We start from the raw sequence: 12,895 nt of genomic DNA, 5'->3' as shown, positions 1-12,895 counted from the left end.
AATTTTTATTTCAAAACTGTTTTTATAGTAATATCTTAAATAATAATCAGTATTGTAGAATATGTCTTAATGTATATAAACATTGGAAAAGAAGAAAGAAGAAAAAAAACTTTGAAGAAGTATTTTTTTAATATAATTTTCAAAATATTATTGTTTTGCATAAATTTTATATTAAAATCTTATATTTTAATATATTTTTTTATCAATTTGAAAAATATTTTAAAATTTCTTTTTATTAATAAAATTTTTTTAAAATTAATTAATTACAAAAAATATATTTAAATATTAAGAAAAATATATTTAATATATTAAGTTAGTTCTTGTATACATCAATTTATTATATTTTTATATACTTTTTCAAAGTTCAATTTGTGAAATCTTATATATGATAAAAAATAATTAAACAATTGACTGAAATATTTATGATGTTATTAAAGACCTATAGAATAAATATTTCATGGATATGCCTTTCTATGTTGTACAAAGATATATTGCGGTGCTAGTATCATGTACTTAATATATTAAGAAAGATAAAAAAGTTGAAAATGCTTCCAAAACAATTGAAAAATATTTAATGAAATCTTAGAATGCTAATACCAATACTTTCTCTCTCTCTCTCTCTCTCTCTCTCTCTCTCTCTCTCTCTCTCTCTCTCTCTCTCTCTCTTTCATTAATAATAATTGATAATAAATTACTTACCAAGTGTAATATTAGACAAATATAAATTATGAATGATATAATGGCGTTCAATCGCCGTCAGTGCTAGTCTAAGCTATATTTATTTTTTATATAAGTTCTTTACCTGAAAATAAGAAAAATCCAATTTTATATTTCATCAAAGTCCATTTATAGATTATATATTTTGTTGATTAGAAATAACATATATGAAGAAACATTGTTCAGAATAACTATATAAATAATATAATTTCATATTTGCAATAAATATTTTAAATCATATGTTATAAAATTTAATAAATGTAAAATCATTATTTTTTTTTGAAAAATTAAATTTTTTTATTTAAATAACATAATATGAAAACTATTGTTATTTTGAATATGTTTCTTTCAATATAAACTTAAAATGTAAATATTTTTTTGTTGAAATTATGCATGCTGCTTATAAATAATAATTTGTACAATAACATGATTGACCAAGAAGATAATTATGAAACAAGCGTATTTTTTATGTATACAAAATACTTATTGTGGTATCTATTTTATTATATATATTTACATTTATTTGTTGAAAAATATGATAAACAATTCTGATATTTTTAATTAATTAAAATTGAAAATTATTGATATTGAGAAGTTTATCATAATTTTATTAGAAATTTTTGATTATTCAATATTTATATATAAAATTAATTTTGTATCAGTATTGTTTTGTAATATGTGAACTTATAAGACGTAGAATGTACTGCAACCCGTAAATCCGTAATTATGATGATTTATTTAAATTTTAAATTACTCTGTAGTTATAAGAATATTACTAATAAGCTAAGTGCAATGTGTTCCACGTGTATTTAAGTAACAAGTGACTGCTTTGGTGTGCGCCTTAAAGTAATATAATGCAGAATCCAAAGCTTGAGGAAGGAATCTTTGATGTAATATAACTCTAACAGTTGTATGAAGATGTAGAAATTTCAAAGAATTTTCTGCGATGGATATAGTTTGCCAAACAAAGATATATTGGACACTGCATGATCAGTAATATACATAAAACAATAAAAAATTAAATGATACAATATCAAAAAAAAATATCAGATTTATTATACAAAATTATAAAAATAATTTCGTTAAAAAAATGCAATAAAAAATATTGTCTTCGATTTTTTACTTAACAAATTTAAATGTAATAAAACATGAAAATTGAATGGGAAATGTATTAATGCGGTGTCTGATTTGCACTAAAAATTCATGTATTTTTCCAAGCATTGTACATTATTCTATAAATATTAATTATATAAATTATAAATAGTAATTGAAATATATATAATATTATTTACTATAATTATTGTAACATTAAAGCATCACAAATTGTAGATGATGCCTTATTATTATTAATAAATCATTTAAAATAATAGCAAAAATATATATAAATATCATTTTTTTATTATATTTTTATAATAGAAAATGTTTTTGTTTGAATATTAAAAAATGATTTTCTATTGTCTAAACAAAAAAGAAATTCAATGAAATACTTTAAATTTTTTTATAGTAGTGAATGAAAAATAAAATTATTGTTTTAATGTAAGTTTATTATTATTATTATATTAAATAAGATGTTATTTAAATATATATAATATTGCAGTATTATATCATTAAATATGGATTTTCATGCTTGCAATTGCAAAAATGTAACAATTACAGAAGGAATATTTGGAGAAATTTGGATTGGTAAACTGATTAATGAGATTTTTATTTTAATAGAACTAATATAATATAACATTTAAATTGATAATAGATTATTGTAATTAGATGATAGAGATCAAATTTTATCTGATGTTATACCAAAAACGATAAAATCATATACTATGGTAAATACTAATCGAATGGAAATTGTTGTTATTACTTGGGGTGCCACAATTGTATCTTTAAAATGTCCAGATAAATATGGATATTCTGCTGATATTGTTCTTGGCTTTGATAATATAAAAGGTATAATTTTATTATTATTATAATTATTTACTTATAATTGTAATAATAATTCTATTATTACAATAATAACAATAATATTAAATAATACCATAATTAAAATATAACTATTACAGGATATACAAATCCTGTAACAAATCCATTTATTGGTTGTATATTAGGCAGATGTGCAAATCGTATTAAAAATGGACATATTACTATTAGAGGCAGAGATTATGAATTAACAAAAAATGATTTTAATGGAAAACATCATTTACATGGAGGAGTATTAATTAATTACATCATATATTAATATATAAATAAAAGCAATAATAATTTTATTATTTGTATATTTTCACTAGACAAATGGATTTGGTCGTAAAATTTGGGATTCTTACATTGCTGGATGTTCAGTTGTTATGAGCTATTTAAGTCAAGATGGTGAGGAAGGCTATCCAGGTGCAGTGTTAACTACAATAAGATTTAAATTGACTTCAGATAATAAGCTTGATATTTGTATGAGAACAACAACTTCAAAACCAACAATAGTGAATTTATCACATGGATCTATGTTTAATTTAGCTGGACATGTAAGTAATATTTTCTTAAACATATATTTGATTAAATAAATAAAATAATAATAATAAAATAATAATAGGATTCTGGAGAAGCTGAATTGAAAAAACATAAAGTACTACTGAATTGTGATCGATGGACATTTGCGGATTATACAGATCCAATTCCAACAGGTGCTATACGTGGAGTAGGTGGAACAGTAATGGATTTTCGAATACCTAGAATTCTAGGAGAATATATGGAAAAAGTATAAAATTATAATATAATATTTTTATAATATTAAACGAATAATATATAAATTATGTTAATATTTTTAAAATAGTATTGAATCTTATTTATTATTTATAAAATATTATTTTTAAATCTTATTTTTCAATTTTGTCAGGTACCACCTGGAGAAGGTTATGATCATAATTTGTGTGTTACAAAAAGTGGACAATCTGGTAGCTCATTTGTAGCCAAAGTATGGCATGTAAAAAGTGGACGGTACATATAAATCAAATATATTAATTATTTATTAGATATATAGATATTTAAATATTAATAATAATAAATATATATTTAATTATATATTTAAAATATATATTTTAAATATTGATATTTATTAATATTTAGTGCTTTAGAAATTTATTCAGATCAACGTGGAGTACAATTTTATACTGGAGGTCGTTTACCACCTCAAATTAGTTCAGAACTTTTACCTACATATGAATTATTAGAAGTAAATTAATATTTTAATTAATTCAAATCTTATCTTAAATATCATGAAATTAATTTAATAATATTATGTAGGATATTGGGGAAATTGAAGAAAATGATGAACTATATAAAAGTGATTATGAAGATGAAGAAGAAGAAATGAAAGTTGAAAAACAATATAAAAAAATAATAACTGTACCTAAAAAGATAGAATTTATTTTGGGAAAAAATGGAGCTCAATATAAAAAGTATAGTGCTTTCAGTATCCAACCACAAAATTATCCTAATGCAATCCATTATGTGAGTATTTTTTGCAAATAATTTTTTTTAGATAAGAATTAATATATGAAACAAATTTTTTCAGTCACATTTTCCGTGTTCTATATTATATCCTGGTCAAGTTTATTATCATGATCTGACATATAAATTTGAAGTGCATCTTGCAAATTATATGTAATCAAATCTTTATATTTGTATTAATTCTTATTATTTTATAAATTTTATATAATTTAAATGTTTGTAATAAAAGTTTTTTCTAAAATTATACTATTAATATTAATATTATATAACTAATAATATATAAAATATCATTTATGTTACGTATTTATTATTATATTTCTATTTTTATTTGTCATTTTTTTTATCAAAGTTAATTTTCTTCTTATTAAAAAATTTAGCTAAAATGCCAATCATACTACCAAAAGTTTTGTGAATCATTAATGTACGTTGAATCCAATGTGGCAATACTTTAGTTTTATGAATATATCGTTTATCTAATAATATTACTGTTGAATAATCATTAATATGTCTAATAGCTCTTCCAATACATTGGTTTACTGCTTTCATGCATGAATTTTCATAGAAGTTTTGGCCAGCATCTGGTTTCTAATAAAAAAAGAAAAAAAAATATATAAATTGAAAAATAAATATGTATAATATTAATCAAGATTCTTTATTATAATAAAGAAATAAAATAATACATACAATATTTTCATTTAAATATTTCATTTTTTCTTGTAATTCTAATGATTTGATATTAGGATAAGGCATTCCTACAACTATAATACATCTTCCTAAATCATCAGAAAAGTTTAATCCTTCACTTAATTTACCTCCAACCACACTAAATAATAATGATCCATTTTGTGAATTTTGTGGTTGTTTTATATAAAATGAATATTCTTCCAAAATTTTATTTACCTATAATAATTAATTATTTATTTTAAATTTATAATTTATATAAAAAATCATATAAAAAAAAGTTTTAACATTACCTGAGAAGCTAATTTTGGTTCTCGAAGAATATGTTTCTTTAAAGAAAGTTTTGCAATAATACCAGATTTTTCTAAATGTTTATATACAAGTTCTTCAAAATTATAGGAGGGTAAAAATACTACAATGCCAGCTGGTATGATATTACTTAAATTGAGTAATGTTCTCCCTAATTCATCCAACTATTTTTTTTATGAAATATTTCATTTATTATATATATTATTTTATATAAATTTTTTATATTATATATATTATATATATTATATATATTATATATATATATATATATATATATATATATATATATATATATATAATATATAATTTTATAATAAAATTATTTTTAAAATTTTTATATTTACCAATTTCGTATTTTCTCGATTTTGAAAATTAAATTCAAATTCAATACCAGTTGGACCATGAGTTATAATATTGCATATTATATTTTCTTTAGGAATTACATGATCACATGAAAATGTAACAATTCTTTCAGGTGCAGCACCTGCTGCTATAAATAATTGTTCTATAAATTCATTCATTGGTGCCATTGTTCCTCCAGCTAATATTACAGCTCTAGCATCTCGAACTAATAATAATTAAAATAATATTAAAAAATTAATAAATTTTATATAAAATATTATAAAAATAATTATATCAAAAATTAGATTTAAATATCATAATTGAAAAAAAGAATTATAATTAAATTATAAAAAATTATAAATTATAAGCTAAGTTTATCAATATACCAATATCATGAAAATGTACTGCTGGATTTAATAAAAGAAATTTCATAATACTTTGTCCAACAGTCGGACCAGGAATAACAGATATGCGTCCATCAGTAGAACAGTTTTGTAAACATTCTAAAAAATTTACAATTGCTATTATTGGATTATTTAATTGTTCTTCATTTGATTCGATGTTTGTCATTACATCAGATTCTATATCTTTAGTTTTAATTGAATTTAAAAATTGCTTTATACCACATGTTTTTGTATTATAATTATGAATTTTTAAATTTGTATCATATTGTTCTATGAATTGTTGCAATTTATGACATAATTGAGAATTCTTAATAAATTTCAATAATTCAAATATATTTACTGTGTCAATTTCTGTCATTATTTCTTCTATTTTATACAGTTTTGGAGATATTTTTACATTTATAAAATCATCAGGATTTGATTTTGTGGTAGCTCCCAAAATTGTTAAAAGTTTTCTCAAACAAAAGTTTAATTGAGATAAGCTTAAAACATTTTTAGCTGAGAATAAATTTTGAAATCTAAAACAAATATCTTTTTAAATACTAATAAAATTTGTAATAATAATACTAGTTATCAAAATAAAATATATTTACCTTTTTTGATATTGACAGAGTTGGTTATAACAATGCAATAGATTTTTACCTGTAATTACAACACTATGCATTTTTTCAATAGCCTCAAGTAAATTATGAGCTTCGTCAATTATTAATACATTGCCTTTCAAATTGATTCCTGAACTAACTCTAGTGTTTTTATGTAATATGGAATTGTATGGTACTAATATTAATTGGCTATATGGAATAGCTTTTCTTGATGTATAATATGTACAGGTTTTAAGATTTTCTCCTTTTTGAACAATTTCTTCAATATCTTGAATCTGTATTAAAATTTCACCTAAAAGTAGATCTTGATTTCCTGGTATAAAGGGACAATTAGTTGTTGTCTTTCTTCTTTTAAGATCTTTTTCATCTTTAACAGTTGTCTTTTTTCTTTGCAATTGTAAACAACATTCATTAATTAAATTCAAATGTTTCAATTTTTTTACATTTTTATTAATACAATAATTTTGCCTAAAATTATTATATAAATTAGGAAAAAAATTTTTTTAGAAAACTTATTTTATTTTTATAAAATTATACTTATATATAATACCTAGATGTTAATGTTACTACAGATACATTTTTTGAATAAGGACTCTTTTTGAGTTCTCCTATAAATTGAGATAATTGAGAATGAGTTCTAGAACAAAAAAAAATTTTTATATTTTCATAAACTTCTTCTTTGTCTTCATCTTCAAAATTTTCTAAATATTCCATATCTTCTAAAAGCAATTCTTCCTCAATGTTTTCATTTTTATTGTTTTTATCAATTGAATTATCTGTTTCATCTTTTTTTTTTATAGAATTTATATTTTTATTACATGAATTTTTTTTCTTATTATATATATTTCTAGTTATCTCTTTTAATGTATTCTTTCTTTGTTCATATTGAAAGATATTGTTTAATTTTGTTTGTAATATTTGTCGTTTGTTATTTAATTCTATCTGTTGACTTTGTACAAAAAACCAATTAATAGAAGAATCATTATATTGTTTAATTTGTTCATCAAGTTCAGAAATTGCAGTTGTTAATTGATTTCTTTGTTGTTTTTCATAATCAAGTAACCACTTTAGAGCACCACAAATAATAGACATAGATTTACCAGTACCAGTTGGACTTTCAAAAATACCTAATTTAGCATTTTCTAAACATTTATATAATTCTTTCATAAACTGATTTTGTATTAAATATGGAGAAAAAGGAAAAGGAAATTCTTCAATAGATTGCATATTATTTTGTGTAAATAAAATAAAATTTTATATTAGAAAACTATTTTTGAAATTGAAATATATGCTTTTTTTTATAGTATATATTTTTATAATATTTAAATTATATATATAACATAAAAATTTCTCGATATAATATTATGTATTTCACATAAGTACATGTACAATAGCATTTTTAAATTAAATCGTAAAACAATACTATGAAGTAAGTAAATATCGATTAAAATTAGATAAAAAATCAAACTTCACGCGTATACAAAATTTATGAATAAATACTGATAATTCCTAGATAAAAATGATGAATTTAATAAATTATCTGGTATATATATATTTATATATATAATATATAAAATTATTTAATTAAAAAATATATTTTAAAATATTTTAATTTTTAGGTTACGATAACATATTCTATCGATATCGTGATAGAATAAGTAGTATTAATAAGAAGTGTATCTATTGAAGAATCACGTGTTCAAGAATAATTAAAAGATATAAAATGATTATCCGAAAAAAAATTTGGCCTCGTACGTTGAGTGATTTTTTTTCTATGACTTTTATATTAACAATTGTACCAATAATATATTGGTTTGAATTATGGGTAGTGCTACCAGCAATATATGAATATGGATCATTATCATATATTTTGCATTTCTTTTTTGGAAATTTTATTATGCTAAACATAGTTGGAAATTTTACATATATAGTTTTTTGTGATACTAGCACCAGAAGAGATATTATGCCAATAAGTGCTGCAAATACAAAAAATGGTTGGAGACTGTGTGCTTTATGTGAAACTCTAGCACCTCCTCGTTCATGGCATTGCTCTATATGTAATATTTGTATTTTAAAAAGAGATCATCATTGTATTTTTACTGGATGTTGCATTGGTCATTTTAATCATAGATATTTTATTATGTTTCTTCTATATTTATTTATAGCAACAACATATAGTTTTTGTTATAATAATTTGTTTATTTGGAATAGAATACATTTTGAATTTCCTATATCACTCATTAAAATTATCTTTCCTATAGCAATATTCATTTTTGGATTTGATGGCTCTATAAATCAGTTTTATTTGATTTTATATATTGTATCTGCAGTAGGAATGTTATACACTGGAGTTTTATGGATTTATCATATTTGTTTAGTGTTTAAAGGTAACGTAGCTAATGAGAATAATAAAGAAATACATATATATGATTTAGGTTGGAAGCAAAATATAAAGGAAGTATTAGGTGACCGATGGTATCTTACATGGATACTTCCTTATATAAAATCTCAATTACCACATAATGGTGTAATATGGGATACATCAAACTCATGGTTTTATACAAATTCTAAATGGAAATAGATTATATAAATATTTTATGAATATTTCATATTTTTAAATTATAATTATAAAAAAATTAATAAATTTGTAAAATTTATAAAAACATTTGTTATTTTCTCTCTCTTATTAATTAATCTTTATTATATATATTACAAAGCACATATTGTTAAATGTAATATAATACATTTAAAAATATATTCTTAAAATCAGATTAAAAATCATATGATTTATAATTTTTATCCTCATAAAAACTATAATATTAGTTTTCATTTTCGTTGAAAAAATTGTAGAAATCTAAAAAAATATTAGAATAAATATATTTTATCAAAATATTGAGTTTGATTTTAATATTTACACATAAAAGTTTAATTTAGTTTATCTAACAATTGTCAATTTTACATATATTAGGAAATTTTTATGTAATAATTTGTATTAAACATAATGTAATTTATATTAATGTATATTGTACATTGGTAAGACTAGTTTTAAAAGCATTGATATTATATGATGTTACATAAATGTTATTTAAATAACTTTTACTATATATTTTTTAATTTAATACAATAATGTTAAATGTATAGTTTATATTGAGCCTTAGAACTTGTATTTATTAATAAATTGTAAAGAAAATTACGTCATGTAAAGAAAAAATAATCTCATTATAAAATTTTATACATTAAGTTTAAATAGTTATCACAATATCTTTTTCATTCTAACATATAATCTCAAATATTTATATTTTATATATAATGTATTGCAAACAATATGTATTACTAAATTAATATATAATAAATATGTACCATAATATTTTATGAATTATAATTTTAGTTATTACTATTTTAAACAGTAATTAAAACCATATATCTATTGATATTATATTTTTTTAAAAAAAATTATATAATTATGGAAATAATATATGTACAATATGTTTATAACACACTATACTCTCACAATTTTCAATTAATTTTTTAAAAATGTATTTTTTTTAAATTTTAAATATTTTGATTAACAAAAATAAAAATCACATTTTGCAAATAAACTAACATAATTTCGTTTTCTGTAAGTTCTTTTGACTGCAAATTTTATGCATACTAATATGAGAATAATAGCAGATGCAACATATAACACAACACAAATACTTATGTCAAAAATTGTAAAATCCCATCCAATTTTCTTATTACTTGTATATTTATTTAATACAAGTCTTTCTTGTCTTATTTTCATCTTATTATCATCATTCTTTTGTGTATTAACTGAATTATAATAATTTATTTTTTTATAACTATACTTTGTTTTAAGATAATGTAAAACATTTTCTTCATTCCAAGTACTATTTTCATATCTACAATTTGGACAATATATTTTTGCTGGATATTGAATTTTTTTATATTCTGGATCTTCTGTGTTATCACCTGATAGCCTTGCATTTACTTCATTATGAGCAGACCATAACCACAAGATACTATCATTAATATTTGATACTTCAAACATTTTATTTTTTGAAGCCATTTGGACAAAATGTTGAGAACAATCAGCACAACCAAAAAAATATTGTATATATCCATACATTGCTTCTAATATTTTTCTTGGTTCATGTTCAGCATCTTTGTTTAGAATAGCAAAGTTAACTGTTAACATATGAAACATTGTCCAAAGACCACAAGGATATCCACGATATTCTTCTTTACTTCCTTTGCATCCAATCCATTTTGATGGTCCAGAGTATATAGGTGACATTTCTTCTTCTATAGATTTTACTATCTGACTAAATTCTTCTCCAGATATATTACTTCTTTTTAAAATAATATCTCTAATAGTTTCTAGAAAAATGTTACCATATTTTAGAGGAAAATATTCAGCTAATACATTTAAATATTTTTTTAATGCATCCATTTTTTTATCTTTTATCATTTTATGTAATGGAATTTCATGAGAAATTGAATATTTTAATGTATTTTCCAAATCAAGCTGATATAAATAGTCTTCATTTTTTTCAATATTTTTTTGCTGTTCTATTATTTGTAATTGTTTTGTTGTGCTAATACTTAATTTATGATTTTCATTTTTTATCGAATAATTTTTGAAAGTATTTTCATGAATAATTTCTCCTTTAGAAGTTATAAATTCTTTAATAACATTATAAATACCTTCCCTTGTAGGTATTCTAATTTTAAGATTTTTTTGTGTTTCATTACGACCTAAAACTATTAGACTTGGAAAATTTGTGATTTTGTTTGTTTCACATAATAATTCATTATCAGATAATACTCTTCTCATTTGTAATATTTTAATTTTATGCATATCTAATATAACTTCTGCACCCAAATGTGAATCTGTTTTTTCAAATAATAAAAAGAAATATTTTACTGTATTTGGAATAGCTTTCCATATGTTTGTTGTTTCATAATATCTATAATATTAAATAAATAATTAATTCATATTATTTATAAAAATAAATATAAAAATTAATATAAAAAAGACGATATTATTATACCTATAGGGTGCTATATTAGGCCATGAAATGCCTCTTCCTTCTTGTTGTTCTCTTTCTAATAAATCTATTAAACTATGTCTGAGTTCATTAAGCTTATTATATTTCTCCATTACTAATCCTAATGATGGTGAATGTGCATTTACAGAAAAATATTTAAGCATGGGATAATGCATAATCTCATATTCTCGACAAATTGGATTATTATCATCATCTGCACAATCTATTGCAGCAACTACTACAATATCTCTCCATGCTAAAAAAATTAAATTAAATTAAATTGAAATAAAAAATATGTTTAATTTCGCGTATAACATAAAAATTAAAGATTTTTTAAAAATATAAAAATATATATTTATTTATTAATTAAATTCATGATTATACATGTTTTTTTTATAAAATTTTCATGCAATAAAGCAATAATATACAATAAAAAATGTTTAATATATTAAATAAAAAATATCAAAAAATAAGATAAGTATAGATAAGATAAATAATAATAATATTTTTTCAATACTTTAATCATATTATAATAATTACTCACCATAAATATCATTAGCAAAATCTTTCCAAATTGGTGCAAATCGAAGACAATAACCACACCAACTATTATAAAATTCGACTAACCAACTTTTTGTATCTTCATAGACGGATGATTTAAAATTAGTGACATTTAAAATAACGACATCATCACTAGTATTATACAATCCTTGTGTAGGTATCTGATTCTGATATGGTTCTTTTGGTACAGCAGCATTACAATTCACTGTTATTATACTAATTAACCATAATTTCCATAACAAACTAACATCAAAACGATTCATGTTTTCTTTTCGTAAATCGTACTTCTCTTAGCATAGACATATAACTTGATGTTTTTATTAAGGCGCTTTTAATGTACAATGACTTTTGCAAAAGTTACGTTTTCATGATATGTTTTAACATCATTTATTGAATTGAATTAACAGATTTAAATCACATCGAATTTATAATCAGATATAAAATAAACAATTAATATTTGCTTTTCTATATATTTAATTTATTTATGGAATTGTACCAATATAAACATAAATACATAATAAAACAAATTATCTTTAAGATAAAAGTGTATAAATACAGTTCTATGAAAATAATGAAAATAAGCAATCGTATAATAAAAGCTAACAGTAATAAACAATAACATTTTATATAATGACCAATTTTCACATTAATATTTAGATAGTCAATATATGAAATTGTATTTGAACATTGTATTTTGTTATTTGTTTACTTTCAATAATATGATGAATAATAT

At 20.9% G+C, this 12,895-nt stretch overlaps 4 protein-coding genes across 5 annotated transcripts; 2 read left to right on the top strand and 2 right to left on the bottom strand.

Moving 5' to 3' along the window:
* The first annotated feature begins 2,293 nt into the window (after positions 1-2,293).
* On the top strand, positions 2,294-4,441 carry LOC725351 (aldose 1-epimerase). Its single transcript, XM_026444063.1, has 9 exons — positions 2,294-2,400; positions 2,482-2,661; positions 2,775-2,923; positions 3,000-3,227; positions 3,296-3,460; positions 3,599-3,699; positions 3,829-3,934; positions 4,006-4,212; positions 4,277-4,441. Exons 1-9 carry the CDS (start codon positions 2,331-2,333, stop codon positions 4,367-4,369), a joined length of 1,299 nt encoding a protein of 432 aa, XP_026299848.1. The 5' UTR covers positions 2,294-2,330; the 3' UTR covers positions 4,370-4,441.
* A 72-nt stretch (positions 4,442-4,513) lies between these two features.
* LOC725323 (ATP-dependent DNA helicase DDX11) lies at positions 4,514-7,831 on the bottom strand. Its single transcript, XM_006564412.3, has 7 exons — positions 7,101-7,831; positions 6,542-7,018; positions 5,931-6,466; positions 5,547-5,770; positions 5,187-5,366; positions 4,897-5,112; positions 4,514-4,797 (listed from the first exon to the last, which is right to left on the bottom strand). The coding sequence occupies exons 1-7, from the start codon at positions 7,775-7,777 to the stop codon at positions 4,537-4,539; spliced, it is 2,571 nt and encodes an 856-aa protein (XP_006564475.2). The 5' UTR covers positions 7,778-7,831; the 3' UTR covers positions 4,514-4,536.
* A 106-nt stretch (positions 7,832-7,937) lies between these two features.
* Positions 7,938-9,315, top strand: LOC725183 (probable palmitoyltransferase ZDHHC24). 2 transcript variants are annotated; one of them, XM_001120472.5, is made up of 2 exons: positions 7,938-8,093; positions 8,170-9,315. In XM_001120472.5, the coding sequence occupies exon 2, from the start codon at positions 8,274-8,276 to the stop codon at positions 9,129-9,131; it is 858 nt and encodes a 285-aa protein (XP_001120472.1). In that variant the 5' UTR covers positions 7,938-8,093; positions 8,170-8,273; the 3' UTR covers positions 9,132-9,315. The 2 variants fall into 2 exon arrangements, with proteins under 2 accessions (XP_001120472.1, XP_026299847.1); XM_026444062.1 differs by having other exon boundaries at positions 7,961-7,979.
* Positions 9,316-9,542: 227 nt separating this feature from the next.
* Positions 9,543-12,501, bottom strand: LOC725287 (sulfhydryl oxidase 1). The gene is made up of 3 exons (XM_001121155.5): positions 12,146-12,501; positions 11,605-11,857; positions 9,543-11,520 (listed from the first exon to the last, which is right to left on the bottom strand). The coding sequence occupies exons 1-3, from the start codon at positions 12,423-12,425 to the stop codon at positions 10,116-10,118; spliced, it is 1,938 nt and encodes a 645-aa protein (XP_001121155.2). The 5' UTR covers positions 12,426-12,501; the 3' UTR covers positions 9,543-10,115.
* Positions 12,502-12,895: the final 394 nt, after the last annotated feature.

The sequence above is a fragment of the Apis mellifera genome, linkage group LG11 (assembly GCF_003254395.2).
Source record: "Apis mellifera strain DH4 linkage group LG11, Amel_HAv3.1, whole genome shotgun sequence".
NCBI classification, from domain to species: Eukaryota; Metazoa; Arthropoda; class Insecta; order Hymenoptera; family Apidae; genus Apis; species Apis mellifera.
Note: the sequence above shows the minus strand (reverse complement) of the source record. Positions and strands in the feature narration are given on the sequence as shown.

What these genes read in the sequence shown, in the direction of transcription:
- LOC725287 (XM_001121155.5), bottom strand. Translation starts at nt 12,425, where the DNA reads ATGAATCGTTTTGATGTTAGTTTGTTATGGAAATTATGGTTAATTAGT. An exon ending in TTTTGCTAATGATATTTATG is followed by an intron (nt 11,858 to 12,145) that starts GTGAGTAATTAT and finishes TAATTTTTTTAG; the next exon opens with CATGGAGAGATATTGTAGTA. An exon ending in CCTAATATAGCACCCTATAG is followed by an intron (nt 11,521 to 11,604) that starts GTATAATAATAT and finishes TTAATATTATAG; the next exon opens with ATATTATGAAACAACAAACA.
- LOC725183 (XM_001120472.5), top strand. Translation starts at nt 8,274, where the DNA reads ATGATTATCCGAAAAAAAATTTGGCCTCGTACGTTGAGTGATTTTTTT.
- LOC725323 (XM_006564412.3), bottom strand. Translation starts at nt 7,777, where the DNA reads ATGCAATCTATTGAAGAATTTCCTTTTCCTTTTTCTCCATATTTAATA. An exon ending in ATCGAGAAAATACGAAATTG is followed by an intron (nt 5,367 to 5,546) that starts GTAAATATAAAA and finishes TAAAAAAAATAG; the next exon opens with TTGGATGAATTAGGGAGAAC. An exon ending in AATATTTAAATGAAAATATT is followed by an intron (nt 4,798 to 4,896) that starts GTATGTATTATT and finishes TTTTTTTATTAG; the next exon opens with AAACCAGATGCTGGCCAAAA.
- LOC725351 (XM_026444063.1), top strand. Translation starts at nt 2,331, where the DNA reads ATGGATTTTCATGCTTGCAATTGCAAAAATGTAACAATTACAGAAGGA. An exon ending in TGGCTTTGATAATATAAAAG is followed by an intron (nt 2,662 to 2,774) that starts GTATAATTTTAT and finishes TAACTATTACAG; the next exon opens with GATATACAAATCCTGTAACA. An exon ending in AACATCATTTACATGGAGGA is followed by an intron (nt 2,924 to 2,999) that starts GTATTAATTAAT and finishes TATTTTCACTAG; the next exon opens with ACAAATGGATTTGGTCGTAA.